We start from the raw sequence: 20719 nt of genomic DNA, 5'->3' as shown, positions 1-20719 counted from the left end.
ATATATCCTCTCTCTCTTCTCTCTCTCTCTCTCTATCTCTCTCTCTCTCTCTCTCTCTCTCTCTCTCTCTCTCTCTCTCTCTATCTCTGTCTAAACGCAACAGTTCTGTACTGTTATGCTGTTATGTTCAGTCACTGTTCTTATGTTGAACATGAATACATTTACTTTGTAAGTGATTATGGGACGTATTTCTTCTTTCATATCAATTTTCCTTCATACTTTATTGCCGTGAAATAGGTCTTAAATTCTATTCAAAGTGGTCTTAAAAATGTGTTAAAAAGTCTTAAATTTGAGTTGGCGAAACCTGCAGGAACCCTGTACAATAAAAAGTCCTGCATTCAAAATGTTACAAGTAAAAATAGAAAAGTATTAGCATCAAAACATAGTTAAAGTACCACCTGCAGAGGGATCAAGATGCAGGTGTTCTTTTCCCATAGAGACCGCTTCGCTGCATATTATCCCTTGCATAAAGCTAGATTGTGGGTCCCTCATAACATGTTGTACACAGTGGAAATAAACATTCTGGTTACCTCAACATCAGGGATCTTATACATTAAACTCCTTCTGAATCAAACCGTCACGGTAGCCTTACCTTACTGATCCCTCTTAAATTAGAAAAACACACGTTACTTTACCAGCAGAGAGAAAATTGATTATTAAATTATTAATGTGACTAATAAAGAGCAGTTTGATAATTAAGTATGATTCTGTTGATCGATGTCATTACATTTGATGAAAAGCACATAATGACTTGTTTAAGACTTGTTTTGTCAAAGTTTAGGACTTGGACTTGACTTGAACTTGCCCATCCTGACTTGAGACTTGACTTGGACTTGAGCGCAAAGACTTGAGACTTGACTCGGACTTGCAAAACAATGACTTGGTCCCACCTCTGAAATATAGTATGTGAGTTTACTGTGTCCAAAACTCAGTTAGTCTTGAGCCCCACTGTGATAAAGGGCACTACATGGAAGTTAAATAACAATTAATAATAACACCTCCATAAATTAAATAAATGGTGTTATGCAATATTATTTAACAATACACAACTTGCTATAACTCTTAGTACTGATGTGCTTTGATACGCTCTGACAGGGTGCTTTGCTTGTGTGTTGTCAGAAAACTGAAATAGAAACATCATCCTGTCCACATCTTATGGATGAGAAAGGTCCTTTCCACACAGTCCTTCAGCCACACAGCAGGGTGAGAGTATCCGCCTGTATTAGAGCCTGTGTGTGACATTGGGACATTTTCTTTTGTGCAAATTATGAGCAGGGAGCAAACTGTTGCTATGGAGACTGTAGTTAGTGATGCTGCGGCCACACCAACTAGTGTGCAGGAGAGGACTAAGCTGAACATACTGAGAGGATCACACACACACACACACACACACACACACACACACACACACACACACACACACACACCACACACACAAACACACACACACACACACACACACACACACACACACACACACCAAATAAAAGGCTTTCACTGATATATTTATATATTTTTTTAATGCCTATTCGGTGTGTTTATGTTTAAAAGCTGGAACAGGGGCAGAAGAGTGTGTCATTGGAGCATCAGCAGCACAGAAAAATGATGCAGGTTTTCTGAGGGGAATGATTTCCCTTCCTGGGAAATACATTGAACACGTCGTCTCACCACCCTTACCTTCCCAAGAAAATGATTAAAGTGCTGAAAAAAGAGGGTGGATAAATAGATGCGTACGGTGAGAGCAAAGACTTGTGAAAGAGTAGCGGGATGGACAGATCACTAGTTTTCCAGAAATAAACTGATGGGAGAGAAGGGCAGAATATAGGAGGAGAGGACAGAGTGGAGGCAGTTATCTCTAAATGTAGTTGTAGTGCTGGAAAAGCCATGTTTGGAAAGTGTGTGCCACTATCTGCCATAAAGTGTCGTTGTTGTCTTCTATCCCCGCCTATCCACTATTGGCCTCCACTGACAACCACAACAGCAGACAGCCAATTCAATTACATCTCTGTCTGATTAGAGGGAACAGATCTGATTACCTCTCATAGAAGACACACACATGCACGCCACTCACACACTCAAAATACCGTTGTTTGTGCTCTAAGATTCCCCAGGGAAAGATATGAGAGTAAATAGCTTCGGTGATTGTGCCAGATAGACTGGATGTGTGCATAATATCCACACAAAGAAGATAATGTGTTTGCTAATCGCACACCAGAGACGAGCAAACACATATCCCCACACACACATACATGCACAAAGGCTAACAGCTGCACAGCTATAACTCTTAACCACTCTTTTCATGCAGTTGGCTGCCAGCTACAGTAGAAACACACTCACACATCCTCAGCCAAATCCCATTGTGGGAGCGTCGTGATTTTTCAGTTGCGATGACTGTTGACTGTGAGTGGTGACAGCAGCGGAAGTTATTATTACTTGTAATCATAATTGGTGCCAAATCACGAAAGACAGATACGCCGAAGAAAAATGTTTTACTTAAATGTAATGATGTTATTAACACAACACCACAAATAGAAAATAAAGTTTTGTCTATTGGCCAGAATGAGCAGTCAGTCACAAAAATACAGTCAGTGTTGTTTACAAGAAGCTTTTTAGGAGTCGCTTACAACCAAATGATTGCAAGTTACTTTTCTTCGTAGACCAACGAGAGTTAAAATGTACCAACATTGGGTTAGCTTGAAAAATGTATCCATAACCCTGATAATGTCCAAAAATATTGTTACAAAAATACGGGCACAATGCCAGCTTCATAGAGATATGCCAAAATCAACAGTTAATATAGAGAGCAGTATTTGTATCTATTAAAGCTTGCTGTTGCGTTTTATCAAAATGGAGCCACTGGAAAAAGAAGAACTTCATACATACTGCATCAACTGTGAATAAATCCTGCAGACATTTAAGTGTGTCTAAGTTATACAACAGAACTCAATTAAAGGTCCCCTATTATACTGTTTTTCATCAATATATTATAGATCTCAGATATATACATGTCTCTGAAGTGTTTGCCTCAAAATACCAAACAGATCATGCAGTGTAGCATCCCATAATCCCCTCTGTTTCAGCCCTGTTTCAAAAGTGCTGATTGAGAGTCTGTTAAGAGGAAAATAAGGAAACACTCCCCACGCCCCTCTGAGAGATATTTGGTTAAAAAGAACACAATGGTGCTGTAGGAGGAGATTCAGGTGATAATGTGTGTTAGTGTTTGGCTAGGTTGACTCAGACAGGTTTTTATATAAATGGGTCAGGAGAAAAAGTGAGAAAATCTTTTTTCCTGAAACTTTCAGAGTCTCTTTACGCAGAGGGGACACATGTTGATGTATAAAATACATGAACAAGTGGATTTTGCATAGTAGGTCCCCTTTAAAGCACTGTAAAAATAAAACTCCACTGTCTCAGGTTGTTAGGAGACCAACACCATACCCAGTTTTGACTAGAGATCCTCTAGAGTGTTAAGCAAAAGCAGAGCACAAGTTCATTAAGCATGCTTAAACACAGGGGTAGCCAACACGGTGCCCGCGGGCACTTAGTCGCCCGCAGGGGCAACGTGAGTCGCCCGCAGGGGCAACGTGAGTCGCCCGCAGGGGCAACGTGAGTCGCCCGCAGGGGCATGTTCTAAAAATAGCTCGCCAAGCAAATCCAAAATGTATAAAATACACAAAACAAAAAAGGAAATGTAATTAAAAGAATCTACCCTATGCATAAACGAAACCTAAATCATAGTGAACTCTATCTACTTACTACAACTCTATATCTATCTAACACCACTCCTCCCCCACAATGAATATCGACCAATCACGTTCTTGCTTGATTTGCGGGACCAGCGTTGCAGTCGGGAAGAAAAGCAATGTGGCACCTCCCCGCTGATTTTCCTTCTGGCAGAATCTACACAACACATCAGCCCCATTGAACAGCCTATCGTGCCAGCCTATACAACACATGAGGGGCAGAGTTTTACTGTGTGTGCTGCAACTTGCATATATATTTATTGCACACGACGCACACACACGGCGTAATTTCCACCTGGGACAGGGGGGGACATGTCCCCCGCTCTTTTCGAAATCCCGTTTGTGTCCACCCACTTTACAAATATGTTTATTTGTATTTATTTTTAACGCAAGCCGGAGCGAGCGAGACAGAGAGAGAGAGAGAGAGAGAGAGAGAGAGAGAGAGAGAGAGAGAGAGAGAGAGAGAGAGAGAGAGAGAGCACACCTTTATCTATTTAAGATAAAGTAAGAAATCATTCCAATGTGTACTATAGGACAATAAAAAAAACAAAAAAGTTTAAAAAGGGGAGTGATTAGTAAAATATGCATAAATAAAAAGAAAGAATGCTAACTATCGGTAACATAAGATAAGAATAAACCACTTTAAATTATTTGTTATTGGTTGTGATCATATTCTAAAGATGTTTGGATTATTGAAAAGTATACAGCTCCCTTTCATCTGAGTGTTGAGAGCTGTATCCATAAATTCATTTTGTGCTCAAAGTGCTCCAGATTGATGCTTTTAACTTCAACATTTTAAAAAAACATCTTCCCGGGGGTGCATGCCCCTGGACCCCCCTAGAGAGGGTGAGGCCCGTCCACCCCCAAATAAAGTAGGTTAAAATAATGAAATTGCATACATTTTCTTTCAGTAAACCCTGAAAACGGGTCCCACAGACCCAAACAGCACACAGGGTTAAAGGTAAGCATATAATAATGTTAAAATGTGCTAAATATATACACTGCAAAAAACAAAAAAAAGAGGAGTAAAAGTAGCCCCTGACTTGTTTTATTTTTTGAAAGTAGCCCTCACTCTAAAAAAGGTTGGTGACCCCTGCTTTAACAGCTTTGGTGTAGTCTTCAAAGATTCAAAGATTCTCCCAGAGTAATGCGCCCGTGCCGGTCATCGTACTTCATTAGCAAGGTCGGCTCGGAGATGTAAACGTTTTAAGTGGAGACAAAACTGTTTGCTGCTGTTAGGCTCAAATGTCAAACTGGCTCGCTGTTCTAATTTGACATGCACATAAAAGTCACTGGCAGACTGTCAACTCAATGTTTTATTGATCATGGAGAATCTCAAAATGTGTTTCCTTCCAAAAAACTCATGGCTATACTAATTAACAAACATCCACTCCAAACATATACTGCAGCCTTATCTCTTAGCATAACTTCAAGGTTGCAATACACAGACAGGCACACAAATTGCAATCTTGTAATAGGTGTCAGGCCCCGAGCCATTACTTCTGAACAACTCAAGAGTTTACAAATACCTGTGAATTGTGAAATATATATACTTTTCTATAAAAGGGGTTTAACACCTATAAGGAAGTTAACCGGTGGTCTAAATTACAGCCGAACCGCTACATTAATATTGAAATATATATGGTTTCAAGGGTACATAAGTAGAGGAGGTGGGGGAGGAAGGAGGAGTGGGTGGAGAGAGAAAATTAGAGAGGGATAGAGAGGTGGACAGATTTCCGGATTTATTGAGGATTAATAAAGACTATTCTACTTCAAGAATAACGCCAGACTAATTTATTGTCAGAGGAAGCACAAAGCGGCATTTATTCACCTCAGGTCATGTAAATGCTAAAGTTTGAAGGTTATCTCGATCTTGTCATGGTGATTTAATAAAAACCTTCTCTTAGAAGAATGACCCCTGAGCTCACAAATGAAACACAATTGTGTGTGCAAAAAAAACACACACACGTGCACTCACAGGCAAAGAGTCCCAGTCACACACCAGCTTTGATTAATGTGTGACACGCAGCAGTCCCATAGTCCCTTTCATTCCATTCTTCACCACAGAACCGCGAAACAAAGGCCTGAGATTAAACAGCTCTGCTTCGCATTGACTCATTAGTCTCTCTCACTCTCTCTCCCTGTGATCTGTGTCTCACTCATTCAGGGCAAGGTCATTTAGGAGCAGGATGAGGAGGGAAAGTAAGGATATTAGAAAAGGACCATCCTGCAGGGATTCTCGCAACAGAGCTGCCATTTGCACCCTAATGATAATCAGCTATTAAGAGGATCTATTCTCATTCAAATCCAGGCACTCTCAAGAGATGAAAACTAGGGGCTGCACGGAAACAGAAACATGTGTGTGTTCTGTATGTACACGAGGATTTCAGGTCGAACACATGAAGCACAATAACAAAAACATTATCAAGGTTTCCTATTCCCAGTGCACGATTGTTGCCTGTGTGTGGTATATGATTGCATTTGACTTTCATCACCCTGCTGAGTGAGTGTGTGTGTGTGTGTCTGTGTGTGTGTGTGTGTGTGTTCGGAACAATGACCCAGATCAAAACAGAGGTGTAGCACGTACATTCTACATCCCATTTAAAAAACAAAAGATACAGAATCAGACAGGTTGTGTGTGTGTGTGTGTGTGTGTGTGTGTGTGTGTGTGTGTGTGTGTGTGTGTGTGTGTGTGTGTGTGTGTGTGTGTGTGTGGCAAATCAAAAGAAACAGACAGGGGAGAGGGCAGAGAGGAGAAGCTGAAAAACCCTCAAGTCTAAATGCTGAAGGCAATCCATTCATCTTTCCTCTCATATGCTCTTCTGGGCTTCAATCCCAGTCCTAGTGAGTGAGTGTGTGTGTGTGTGTGTGTGTGTGTGTGTGTGTGTGTGTGTGTGTGTGTGTGTGTGTGTGTGTGTGTGTGTGTGTGTGTGTGTGTGTCTGCATCTCCCCACATATGGAGAGTAGTCTGAATGATGAACATGATCTCTATTGCAGCAGAACAATGGTGTTTCTAAATAGGACATGAGAGGCATTCAGCCTTCCCTCACACACTGTGTATGGGGGAACCTACGCTTGTTTGCAGGGGCTGAGGAGCACCCAGTGCTATGAGGCATCTGCTGCAGGTGATAGTGTGTGTGTGTGTGTGTGTGTGTGTGTGTGTGTGTGTTTCTGTGCATCCATTAAGTGCCGCTCCCAACGGTGTCCAGAGTTTTTGCTACATCAATCAGATGCTTATTCAGAGATTGCTAGGCGTTGCTCTGGCAGTCGCCCCCCCCCCCCCCCCCCCCCCCAGCTGGGTGATGGCTGCCAGCCCGGCCCCTGGCATCACCTCTGCTCCGAGACCACCCAGGCCTGCTCTCATACACCTGCTAGCTACCTGCCTCTGGAGCTTTACACACTTGGATGTGTTTGCTTCACACCAACCACAACATTCCTGCACCTGTTTGGTAGCAACCTCTACTGTACCGAGATACCCCCCCACCTGTTAATTAGCTATGAACAACAGCCGGGCTGCATTATGTTGTCCAACCCAAATCAATCATTATTAAAGAGGAAGAGCAGCCAATAACGGTATGTGTTTGTATATGCGTGTTTTTTAACCAGCAATTAGGGTACAGGTTTAAAAAGTACTTATGTATAACCACCACATCCCCTGGTAGACCACCACACACACATAGACTGTAATACCCCTGATGTGCAAATATAAAACTTTGTGCAATATACACGCATGTGCAGCCTTGTGCAATTCACGCTTTATTTTTTCTTTCAATGTATTTAGAATCGGCAAACAGTACCAGTTAGGTCTTTATGGTATACTTATTTTCTTAACACAGTATACTGCAACTTTTTTTTACCATGGTGTACTTATCTGCTATTTGTTTTTGTTTTTTTACATTTTTAAAAAAATGGTGTTGTTGTAATATGTAAGTCTATCCTCTTTACTTTATCTGCACTAAACTTCTGCTGTTGTAATAAAGTACAATTCCCTGTTGTGGGATAAATAAAGGAATTCTGATTCTGAAGTTTTTCTAATATACTCGCAATAATGTTTTCTTCAGACAAATTACGTTATCTCAAAGAAAGTAAAGTAGTAGATGATAAGGGATGCCTTTAACTTTGGGAAAACATATGAATTCATATCACCTCAAGAGTATCAATGCCTCAAAGTGTTCCAAGGATGTTCCTACCTTTCCTTCTGGAGTCCCGTCTGACGCTGCTGGGCCTGACCGCTGGCTGGAGCTCTGTCTCTGTTGACATCCTCAGGCTCCAACTGGCTAGACTCCGCTCCGCTTGGCTCCGCTGGGCTCCGAGGGTCCAGTTCACAGCGTCGGTGCCGGCTGTCGGTGTGTGGGCGCCGGGTGGGTGCGTGAAGGCGCCAGGTGTGTGTGGGCACACAGGCTCATGGGAGAGGGATGGGCTTTAGCCCTGACACAACATCCCACACACACCCACAGAGAGCTGCAGAGAGGGAGAGGGAGAGAGAGGTTTGCTTCAGTTGGGGGTGTTTACTCTTGGCAGGCGAAACCTTGCAAGAGTTCTCAGGCGGCATGAGAATGAGCTTGTTTCTGATCGGTGCCTTGAGTGGATGTTGCCCATGGTAACAAACAGTGAGACATGACCTACACTTCCTGCTTCCTTTCAATAATGTTTGGCTACAAGGACACTGCAAAGAACATTCCCACTTCCTTCTTCAATCATGCAATCATTGTTTAAACAGGTTTAAAAAGCTAATAGTATACATTTAATCAAAGTTCTATACCAAAGAGTTTTGAACAACGATCAATCCGTCAACTGAAATTCTGGATAATTACAATCTTGGTGTTGTAGCCATCATTTATGTTGCTGTACTCAGTAAGTTGAATGCTGTAAAGTAATGAGAAGAATTTTGGGGAAAGAAACAAGCAGTCAGACAATCTGACATGTTGTAAACAAGCAAACAGTTTAGTCACATTTTTGAAAACAACCAAAAACCAAATGTTTCTGCAATTCAAATTGGACAAGATTTGTAAACTGCGATGGATGTGATTTGACCATTGACTTTTTTAATGTCTTAAATAATTGTTGCTAATAATGTACATCCATGCAAGTAGCACCATCCCATGTTGTCGGGGCCTCCAATGTTAATATTATCAAAAGCAAGATAACCAAAATGTATAAGCCATGGTGGAAGTGTAATTCTCCTTTAATGCTGCTACCAAACTTGTTGCCCCTCCTGGGCCCGGTCCAGCGCCTGGTGGGCCCCTCTGGCCCCAGATTTCTATTCCTTCTTTGCCCATCTGCCACTACTTTATTCTGAAGTGTTGACTGGCAGCGACTACGACAACGAAGGAGCCAAAAACACTCAGATTCACACTCTAACCCTGTGAAAACACACACATTAACATGCACACACAAATGCAGACAAGCTCCTTTCATACACAGACGTACAAAGACAGCAGGAGACAGCTGCACGGTGACGTGTATAATAACGAATCCGACTACCTTCTGAGCTGCTTTCCACCTCTCCTTGGACTATCAGTCTTGACCTCTCTCTCCCCCTCTCCATCTAACAGTGACTGAGTGCAGACTTGAAGAAAACGAAAAGATTGGTACTTCTTGGGAAAGGGGGAAATCTTCCTTTTTCTCTTCCTCCCCCTCTCCACGGTGTTTGTGTGAATAGGAGGCCCCTGTGAGCCTCGAGCGAGAATAGATAAATTGAGAGGCTTTTAATTTGCTGCAGACAGAACAGAACAGAGTCCATTTAATTCTGCCAGCAGAGGCCATGTCGGCAAAATGCTGACAATATTCTTTATCTGGTCCAAACACACTGGAAAAGTGTGAGTCACTCCAATTACAGGCATTATCAGCAGCACTGTTCCACCAAATGGATGGAGAGAGAGAGAGAGAGAGAGAGAGAGAGAGAGTGGGTATAAAGAGAGAGGGGTTAGAGGGAAGAGAAATGAACAGAGTGGGAAGAAAGTGAGGGGAGAGGGAACACAGAGAGGGTGAACAGATAATGAGTAGGGGGTAAAAGTGGTGAGAAAAAAAGCCCAAGGAAGTCAAATCAGCAGAGAAAGGATGGAGTTTGAACGGCTTCAGCTCCGACCCTGAACACGTCCCCCTCTGTCCCTCTCTTTCCTTTTTGTTCTCTGAATTTGTTCTTCTAGCTGTGAAGTCTTTCAGGCAGCATCTGGAGCTAGTGTTTAATAAAGGCAGTTTGTTAATCCTCAACTTGGATCAGAAACCCCCCTACCCCAACTCCTTTTACACTACAAAACACAAGATTTAAAGACATGTTCGGCTGGTTGTACTTTGAGTGTATGATTACAAAATAAATCACGAAACACTTTTAAGATTAGTTTATATTCTGACTGTACAAATACACCTTTGAGAGCACCACCCCTCACTAAGTGAAGAAGTTCAACTCATCCAACCATTGCAAGCCGAGCCAACCAGTCTGCTGGTTAAAATGAGCAAGAAACGAGACTTTGAGACTGAAAATGAAAAACCGTCTGCAGCATCCCTCTCCAGACTTCTCTAAGGCTCCAGACATAAGGTTGTTTCTCCGGAGAGTCGGGGAATAGTTCTACATCTAAGCTACAGTCCCTGGAGGGCAGAACAAGCACATTTCCCCCCAAAAAGCACATGTGTAGCTTCAACTGTACAAATGATCTGCCTCTTACACACACAGACAACATGAAAGAAAGAGCAGCGCAAATCAAAAGCCATCGTGAACGCTGTAGTGGCGGTTTGACCTGGAATCAGCGTGCGAGCTAAAAGTAGCAGCAGAGAAGGATGTGAACACGGCTTAGTGTGTCTAGATTTAGACAGAAATCTGAAGCCATACCAGAGACTGGAGGAAAGGAGGCGAGAGGAGCAAGCAATAAATTGGTCGTCCGTAAATGGGGCGCTGCCAACAGGCGCGAGTGGGTGATGTGAGCATCGGGCTGTGTGTGACTCAATAAACAGGATGCTGCCAACAGGAGCTTAATGCCCAGAAATCATCTGCAGCTACAATAAAGTCCGCCAGGCAAAAGGAAAGAAAAAAGAAAGAAAAAACGATGGTGGAGGGGGGGTTTGCTGGCACTCTAGCCTCCCCTCTTTCTCCCACCTCCCACTCTCAGGGTAATTGTGTTCTGTCCATCAGGCTCAGAGTTAGATTAGCAGCTCCACTCGTTCAGCTCCACTGCCATCTCAATAATAAATAATCATAGAGACCACCTTTACGCTACGCTCCTCACTGTGCTATGTCCATCTTCTGCTTCCACGTGCTCCTTCCACCAAAACCACCTTTGTATCCTGACACCAATGCAGAGTCCTTATCAGCGACACATTTCTTCTCTGAGCTGCACTCGTTGATGAATAACCACGACTGCGGGTATGAAAGGTTATCCGTGTTACAGTCTGTCATGGTTCAGATGTCTGAATGGTAAATGAACAATCTCTCTCTAGACTACATTACCAGTCAGACACAGTGAAATGCTCCTAGTTTTAGGCACCAAAATGATTTAAAACAACATGAAAAGTCAACTGAGTTACTGCACTAGAAAACCAAAGAGAACATTTTTTATCAAGGCAAACAAAACAACAAAGGTGAACATCGACAGGCAAGAACATGAAATGTAGACCTACCAGTTTATGATATGTAGAATGTAAAATACAGTGTCCTCTCAACTTCGGTATTTTACCAACAGAAGTGAAGAAAGTAACAGAGCGTCAAACGGCGTAAAGGTTGAAAATCAACTAAAGAAGTCAGAGGACAAAAGGGAGTAAGAGCTAAAGGACTGCTTTTGTGTGTGTATGCAAGAGAAAAAGACAGAGAGTGAGAGAGGTAGGAAGATATGGGAACAAGAAAGTACCTGAGAAAATGAGCTGAGGGTTAAAGTTCAGTGTCACACCCAGATAGCTGCTGTATATCAATTCACTTTATACCTGGCCAACAACAAATGAAGTCCTTCATCCCATGTCACACTTATGAAGACATTAGCAGAGATCAAAGTTGTATTGATAGATGGTGACGGATACAACCGGAATACATTTTGGTATTTGAATCCTAAAATAAATGACCTGTCATTCTTCAACAGATTAACAAACTAATTCCAAGGCAGAACCATTTTTTCTCAATGGGCAATAAAATGAAATAGGAGAGACAATCCCAGCTGCGAAGGCTGTGGCCAAATGTCCAAAGTCCTACTGGTCTCTATTGAAACTATGGCCATGCACTGTGGGTTAAAGGTGAGCCACGCGTACTCCTTGTTTATTGTAAGCTGATGAAGAGATGGCTGACTGGTTTTGATGGTCATCATAAATTCCTCATGGTAAAGAAGAAATGGTGACATGATCTGAGGTCCTGGCACTTGTTGCACATTGAACTTGCCATCTTATCTGCCAACATGTTCTTAATTGATCCATTTCTCAACAGTGATTTCTCAGTAATGAATTAATGATTAACAACTGCACCTTTATCACCAACATATAATTAATAGGATGAAGTTACTCTTACATTGCATTAAAACTTCAAAGGATTCGTAAACCTGAACATAGAAAGCGATTGAAATATCTCCAGCCACATGTGCGAGTACAGATTGCAATGCACCCTTTGGTTGAGGGGGGAGAATGTCACTATGGCACAGAATCAAATGTCAGTGCATCTCCTGCTGAGAGGCTGCTGTCAAAAGGCATACCGCCACAGCTCACAACACTCCAGTACAGCCATAGCATGATTGTACGAGGCCGTTGGTGAAAAGGGCCTTCATGACATTGATCTAAACAGTCATTACACCCCCAACAGCACATTTGCAGCGCTTGATTTCAGAGAATTCCTCTTGAGATTGAGGCAAAAAAATAATATGTGGCTTTAACAGTAGTTACATCTGCACCACATACAAACAACGGCTCAAAATGGTTACAGCAGCTGTCAAGTGGATAAAGCAGCAGCCAGTGCAGCAGGCCTGCAGGCGAACAGCAGTGCAGCTAGTTCAGCAGGCAGTCAGCCAGGCCACCAGCAAGCACACTGCAGGAGGAAAACATGGAAACACTGACTGTCTGTGAGCTTGCTCCAGGTACTCCACATGGCACCCTGCCTGTCTGAGGGACTAGAAGGAACATTCAGAGGCCTCATCAGAAAGGTAAACACACACACTTTCCCACCCACAATCTCCTGCCAGAAATAGGATACCCTGCAAGATGACAGATCCACATGCACGTGCACGTGCAAATCGCAAATTAACACGAAAAAAAATGCCATGCATAGTCTTCTTCATCTAACCTATTTACAGACACGGAACTGTAGATATCAAAGCGCTGTGCTCTCTTTGGGGAATTCCTCCTTTCTCATGTTTTAAGGGGAAATAGATGAAAACGAATCTTATTCTTCCTGCGCCTGTGTGTGTGTGAGTGTGTGTGTGTGTGTGTGTCTCCTTGCCTTGTTAATGTGCTGAAATGTAAATTGGTAGTGCTCAACAATGTGTATAAGGATGTCTTTTTAATGCAGAGTGGAAGCGGTGGCTTTGCCGACAGAATGTGGATATGCCTTTATTAACAAACCCACACTGATTCCCCCTTTCTGTCTCTCTCTGATCTCTTTTCTTCCTCCTTCAAACACACATTCTACTACAGCAGTCTGCATCATTCTCATATTCCCCATTAACGCATTCAAACCAAATGTACTGAACTCCAGCATTGCATTTAGAGTGCAATTTGATCATTCATGCTTTGGTTCAGTTCTACTGCAGCCTGTATTTCTATTAATATCTAGAGATGTATCAGTTCAGTTCAGATCAGATCTTCACACGTTATTCCTCATTACAAACTGTGGAAGTGCTGCTGGAGCTCCTTCCACTTTAAGAATGATTCATTGATTTATGGTTTCTTGGAGTTGACAGAAACAGGCAAATGTCAGCAATATGGTAATGATCATGATTAACCAATTGCAGTACAAACACACACACCAAAACAGTTTGTCTGGTCTAGTGTGTTTGTACACACCCCAGACTGTCTGTAACGTTCCAAAAATGTTAATGGTGTTAAAATGTCTTCACACTATTTTATAATGTGGCTTGTTATAACCAGTATGTCCCCAGCAGCTGTAAAAGCATGGGTAACCCTTTGGTCTAGAAAACCATCTTTACTGATCTGTAGTCTACTGTGGTTGTTGCCTGTTAAAAATGTCCACTCAACATGATTTAGATCCCCCAAAGCCCCTCTGGACCCCCATCAGCAGAGCCTAAAGTGAGTGATGGATAAGCTACATCTGTGGAGTGGAAGAGAGGAGAGGAGATTCTGGTGCATACAAATAGAGCCGGAGTCTGCCGGAGCAGGAGACTGAGAGTTAATTAGGGATGCAATCATCAATTATTCAAAACACTTAATCATGGTGTTGCACAATGCTGTTGCACAAACACACACATGCACAGTAACACACACACAAAGATGTACCACAGGCTTTTCCAACTGTGCCTCTGATGGCAGACACACAGAGAAAGATAGATGGATGAAGAGGAAATAAAGAAAAGGACTACTGTTGCTTCTGCCTCATTTTCTACTGACACACATTATGACATACACACAGTGTCACACAAACACAAATAGACATAAAGACAGTACACAGATACACTTTTGCAAACACATACAAACATGGACATTTAAATCCTTCCTTCATCTTTACCCATTGCAGTTTTTTTGGATCATTCAATTAAACTGGAGCACCCAAAAAAAAATGTTGACCCTCACCCTTACCAATTAGTAGCAAGAGATATATTCCATAAGTCCATTGATATTATTCAACATGCCGGAGGCTGTAGTGGTAAATAAGGCAGTTCATTTAATGTGAAGGATGTAGATTTAGGAGTTAGTATTTCTGTGAGTTGACTTACAACAAGATATCTAGTGACATCAATCTATTCTATATTTGTTGCAGTGTTTCTGTCTCAATTTCTTTATTTATAAATGTAGTTACAGAGTTTGATAGTTATGGTTGAATGTTTCTTTAATCCCACTGACATATTTTTGACATCCGGTTTAAAAAACACAATTTAATTCAGCAGTCTGAAAAAAAGTGGGTGACTGAATGCAAACACAATCAAACTTGAGCTGTGAAGCATGATCACTGCTTAATATAGCACAACTAGGGATTTAAGGATCCTACATTTTGGCTTTTTTGACTGAGAAAGTACAGCAAATACAGAAAAGGAAGAGCAAGGAGACACCATGAAGCAAAAAGCAGCGGATTAGTTGTAAAGCTAGGCTGCTCAGGTTAGGACTGAGCCTGAGTATATGGGGCACTCGCTCTACAAGGTGAGCTACCAGGGCACCTCTTTACTGACATTCTAAGTGGATAGGGTATCAGCCACAATGTGACTGATCCACATATTATACAGTGCCTTTGTCAATGTCATTGAAAAGATTCTGTTAGTCCCTCGTCTGCTACATTCATTCCGTCATGACAGACCAGATTCCTCTTTTATTGCCACAGCAGTCTGGCCTCTTTATACCTTATATAAAGATGACTGGTATTAGACTTGTAATCACAAAAGGTATCAGGAGATATATTGGTCCATCTCTTTACCATTCAAAGACTCCAAACAACCACAGAGCTCACCAATAAAGCATTTAACATACATTCATTTCCAATACAGCTGTTGGGAAAATACTGAATGCACTCTTTCAATATCAGAGTAGCACATGATAACAAAGGCCCAACTGTAGCTGTGTACATGACAGGATGTAGGATTACCTAGAAGAGTGTCAGGAGTCAGGACACTGTTTTAGCCATATGATAGCTACTGTAGGGCTGCTCGATTATGGCAAAAATCATAATCTCGATTACTTGGGTCAATAATTGATATCACGATTATTAAAAATGACTATCCATTTACTTTGAAAACATCAATTTATTGGAGAAAAGAAATGTGAACACTATGTTTTTAACAGTTGATTACCCTGAACTTTAAGTATAACTCAACTGAAAAACCAATACAAAAAATAATTAAAAAATTCAAAAAATTAATAATAATAATTCAAAAATAATCGCTTTATTTCGATTACGTTGTTTTCGTAATCGTTGCAAGCCATAATCGTAATTGCGATTAAAATATGATTAATTGAGCATCCCTAAGCTACAGTATGTGATTAACATGATGATTCAGCCTCTATGGAGATAGACATATGACAAGCATGATCATTTCTGACGTGGGCTTTAGCTAATCTGAACAAAACATTGTATACTGCTTTGAACCGGTATTCCTGCATCTTGTGACTGTGTAACTCCCTCTCTTGTATATGAGCATGTGAAGGACACTGTTCGGGGAACTAGTTGTACCATATGCTCTGTATGTGATGACTACTTCCACTCTTGCAAGGATAATAAATACATGTATCCTGATATTGAAGCTCAAGCCGGTGACGACTGACGAGTGATATTTTTCTACCAACAACCATGTGGAGTTTGTTTGGTATTCTCATGCTCTAAAGTAGGAAAGCAAAGACAAGATAGAGAGAGGGAGAAGGACTGGATGGCAGAGGAATGGAGTTGGTAGTAACTAAAAGAAACTAAGCATGCTTTAGGCTAGTGACAACCTCAAACTTCTTCAATTGCAAGCCGCTGGCGTGCCTAGTTTGAACTGCCTGCAACTTGTACCAAGACACACAACTGGAGAACGGGTGAGCTCCATTAATGGCTTCAAACTCAGTCTGTCTGCAGGGGGAGGAACAGATTATCCGACTCTGTCCTCAGAGTCCAGTCCAACCACAGAGGGACTGTCTAGGTTCAATCTGCCCCTTTCAGCACTTGGGAGAAATCCCCGAGCGGGTGAGAGTACATCTTCCCCGCAGCCCTCCCCCGAGCAGCTTCCTGCCACCAGCGGCCATCAGTCAGTCACAGATCCCGCCTCCTGCCCGTGTCTCTAATCGCCCACGCACACTGTCACAGTCGCCTACCCTTCCAGTTAAACACAGACAGCCAAACAAAATCAATCTTTACTGAGTGTCCGTGTTTAATAAGGCCCTGTTGTTTCTTATGGACTCTGACAACATGATCAGCCCCCGCACCACTGCGCACACACACACACACACACACACACACACACACACACACACACACACACACACACACACACACACACACACACACACACACACACACACACACACACACACACACACACACACACACACACACACACACACACACACACACACACACACACACACACACACCACACACACACACACACACACACACACACACACACACACACACACACACACACACACACACACACACACACACACACACACACACACACACACACACACACACACACACACACGGGAGTCATTACAGTACCATTGGTGGGGCAGTAAGCTGGATATTTAACACACTGAACCCTTAATGTCTGTTGTACTACATGTGACCATTTGTTTTATTCTAACAAAGACAAACAGGCACACACACACATTAAGCCCAGATAAACACTGCACTCTGATGTCATCAACAGACTCGTTGAGAATCACCACGGGATTGTCAGACTCAGGGCACGATTTGCATAATTTCCATTTCTGAATTCCAAACTCTTTGAACATTTCACACAAACATTACAGCCAAACAAACGGCAATGTGCAAAAGTCTCATGCTGCATATGGAGTCTATGAACGTTCCTGGAGGTGAAACTTCTGCCAGCTCCAGAAATAGACCCTTTTAGCACCCTATAGTCTTGGACTGCTGGTCTGTCTGAACTCGCACTGAGAGTAGAGGGGCTATTGGCATTCACTTCCCCGTGGGGCTCCAAGTCAATACAAACCTCTTAAACTCAGAAAAGACTGTGTGTTTCTGAGTTTGTGAGAGGGAAAGAGAGAGCGGGAGGGAGAGAGATAGAGAGAAAAGGGAAGGATGCTATTCAATAGTCACTTTTTCATCTGTAGGCAGGCATCTGAAAGACATTATTTTGTATTTGTTTCAGGCATGAAGTAGTTGTACATGTTGTGCAGGTACACTCATTGCATCAGTGTGATATACACATGCTTTTCTGTGTGTGTGTGTGTGTGTGTGTGTGTGTGTGTGTGTGTGTGTGTGTGTGTGTGTGTGTGTGTGTGTGTGTATTGTTATGTGTGTGTACGTGGTGCAGGTAATGATGGTGTGCTAAAGCAGAGTCCCACCCCGTCAGAGCCCAGCCATTCAGTGCCATCCATCATAGTGCAGCTGCTAATGATACCAATACATACATCTGCCCAGAGAGAGTCGGGGGGGCTGGGGAGAGATGTGTGGAAATCTAAAAGGAGGACAGGGATAGAGGAAGAGGAAGAGAAAGAAAGCCAGCGAGGAAGATATTGTAAGAAAAAGTGAAAGAGGCAGCCGGGAATAAAAGAGAAAAAGAACAAGACCTCCACAGTTATTACCGAACTGTAGGTTAGATTATGTGCAAATCACTGTCATTCCAATAAAGCTAATTTGAATTTGCATTTGCGAGAAAGAGGAGGAGGAGGGGAAAGGGAGCTGGTAGAGAAGAGGCAACCAGCATGAAGAGGGAAGGAAATGTGCTGTCACAGGCTGAGGACTGAAAGAGTATCTGTGTGACTGGAATAGGCAATCTGATTCCCCCAGTCCTCCTCCTCTCTCACAGAGACACAAACACACACAAAACTGTCCACTGCCAAACACACAGAGAAGCTCGCTGCATCTGCGTGGATTAATACAAGAGGCCGGTTAATGCTCCTTCTTTGAGTTGACCTCTTATATAAATAAAACACACAGTCTGCACTCCTACAGATTGTGTTTTATTTTTGGATAAATCTCAAGTCCCTCTATATCTGTGAGTGACAGGATTATTTTTGATTAGAAACATCAATGAGAAATGTTCACAATCCAAGCAGCACAGTGCAACACACCACCACTGTTAAAGGGCTTTTTTTTCCATCATGAGGTTTATCATGAAAAAAACGTGGTCAAAATACCTACATTTACACAACAATAGCAAGATAGAAAATGGATTCCCAAAAAGATGAATGTTTGTGTAGTTCTTTTGAGGGAATTTTAATCACTAAGGATGTTTTGTTTTTGTTTTTTAAATGAAAATACAGCAACTTTAACTTAAAAATAAAAACACCTTTACTACAAAAGCATCTTGATGATACACATTTAAACAATTGCACACATTCTTAACAACTTCCTAAAAGCACCAAAAAGGTTATCTATCAAATGATCCAATGTAGCTGTGAAAATTACTAAAGGGGTTAAGGCCCTAAAACCTGATGTGAGAAAACCGTTTATTCATCAATTAATCTGCACCACATCCCCATTCTTTGAGATTATAACAGCTCTAATAAAAATCGCTCAAGAATACTTGAGAATGCCAAATTCATCTTTTGATTTTCCAGACTGCCATTAGCTCATTCAGCTAGATCTGTTGAGAGAGCGAGTGAGACAGAAAAGGCTGGAACACTTATTTTCTCTTCTCATCTTATTCCCAAAACACACCATCCTCTTCACTTCCTGGAACCAGATGAAGGCCAGCGGGGCTGTGAAATTAGCCTATCAGATGCCTCCACCAGCTAACGAAGAACTGTGGATATGCTAATAGACAGGAGATTAAGATATGTAGCTGGGGGCACATGCGCACGCACACACATGCGCGCACACACACACACACACACACACACACACACACACGCACACACGCAATGTATACATCACTTCAGGGGACATTTAATTGACTTACATGCATTTTCTGGAGACTTATCCTCCTAACCCTAACCATAACCAACACATGCCTAACCCTAACCCTAAACCTAACCAAGTCTTCACCCTAAAATTAATGATTCCCCTCATGGGGACCTCTAATTTATCCCCATAAGGGGGCACACACACACACACACACACACACACACACACACACACACACACACACACAGCTTTGTTCTATGATTATAAAGGAAACATTATAATGGCAGATCTTGAGCACATCACAGTCAGCCTTGGAGAATGTTACAGTGTTATGATGAGAGTACAGGTAATGAAGAGGATTATTTCGTATATGAGGTTGTACAAAATCTTCATACCAAGAAAAGGATTTAAAATAAATGGTGTGAGTGTGTATGCAATGATATACAGAGAGCCTAAAGAGACTCACTAGATCACACTGGACTGTATCTGCTTCCGAGGGGGGACACAGGTGAGGAAATCCCTCCCTTTCTTCCTCCTCCATCTTTCTCTACTCCCTTGTTATCGTGGCGTTACACACACAGGTGCAGCCCCCCTGACCCCACACCACCATCCCCATCATCGATCTCCTTTAACAATCTACCCATGAGAAATATTATTTTTCCGTTCTCTTTGTCTCTCCTCCTCTGTTTCCCTCTCTATGTGATGGCTCATCCTTCTTCATTGCTCTGCCGCCTCTCGCAGGGCTGGCCATCTGTACAGTAACAGGTGCGCTGTGTGTGTGACTGATGTGTTTGTTACCTGTAGCGCTGCCTGCAGCCACTACTGCATGGAATATAGCTGCCTCCTGACCTACTCGCTTCTACTCTGCTCTCTTTTCCTACTCCTCTTCCTCGGTGTGTCCTTCAGATAGCGACAGGAGGAAAAGAGGAGGAGGAGGAGGAGATGAGCGGTGTAATGAGTTGGGGAGGCAGCAGCAGGCTGTCGTGTATTTGTATATGTGTGTTTGGAGCTTTTACCAGACGTGCGGTGTTCACAGTAGTGGAGTTTGGGGTAATTAGTCCCACCAGTCTACGAGTGGGAGCAAATACGTGTGTGTGTGTGTGTGTGTGTGTGTGTGTGTGTGTGTGTGTGTATGGTCCACCGGCTCATCTCATTAGTCTCACAGGTGAGTGATTAAACGCTCTGCAACACCTGGAAGTGTTCCTCCTATCCTCCACCCCTTCCATCTCTGCTGGTATCTTAATGTACAACTATACCCCTGAGAGCTCCCCTGGCCCAGTCATAACACACTCCAGAGGATGGCTTGGCTACACACACAATTCCCCTTACAGCCGTA

At 42.5% G+C, this 20719-nt stretch overlaps 1 protein-coding gene across 10 annotated transcripts in view; it reads right to left on the bottom strand.

Moving 5' to 3' along the window:
* Positions 1-20719, bottom strand: part of dab1a (DAB adaptor protein 1a) — a 209919-nt gene that overhangs the window by 38840 nt on the left and 150360 nt on the right. For all 10 annotated transcript variants that reach the window (XM_034229817.1, XM_034229818.1, XM_034229816.1 and 7 more), the window contains one exon: positions 7934-8204. In XM_034229817.1, the coding sequence (XP_034085708.1) occupies positions 7934-8003 (70 nt within the window). In that variant the 5' untranslated portion in view covers positions 8004-8204. The remainder of the gene's footprint in view (positions 1-7933; positions 8205-20719) is intronic.

This window comes from Gymnodraco acuticeps, unplaced genomic scaffold (assembly GCF_902827175.1).
Source record: "Gymnodraco acuticeps unplaced genomic scaffold, fGymAcu1.1, whole genome shotgun sequence".
Lineage (NCBI taxonomy): Eukaryota > Metazoa > Chordata > Actinopteri > Perciformes > Bathydraconidae > Gymnodraco > Gymnodraco acuticeps.
The sequence above is the reverse complement of the archived record's forward strand: the minus strand, read 5'-3'. Positions and strand labels throughout refer to the sequence as shown.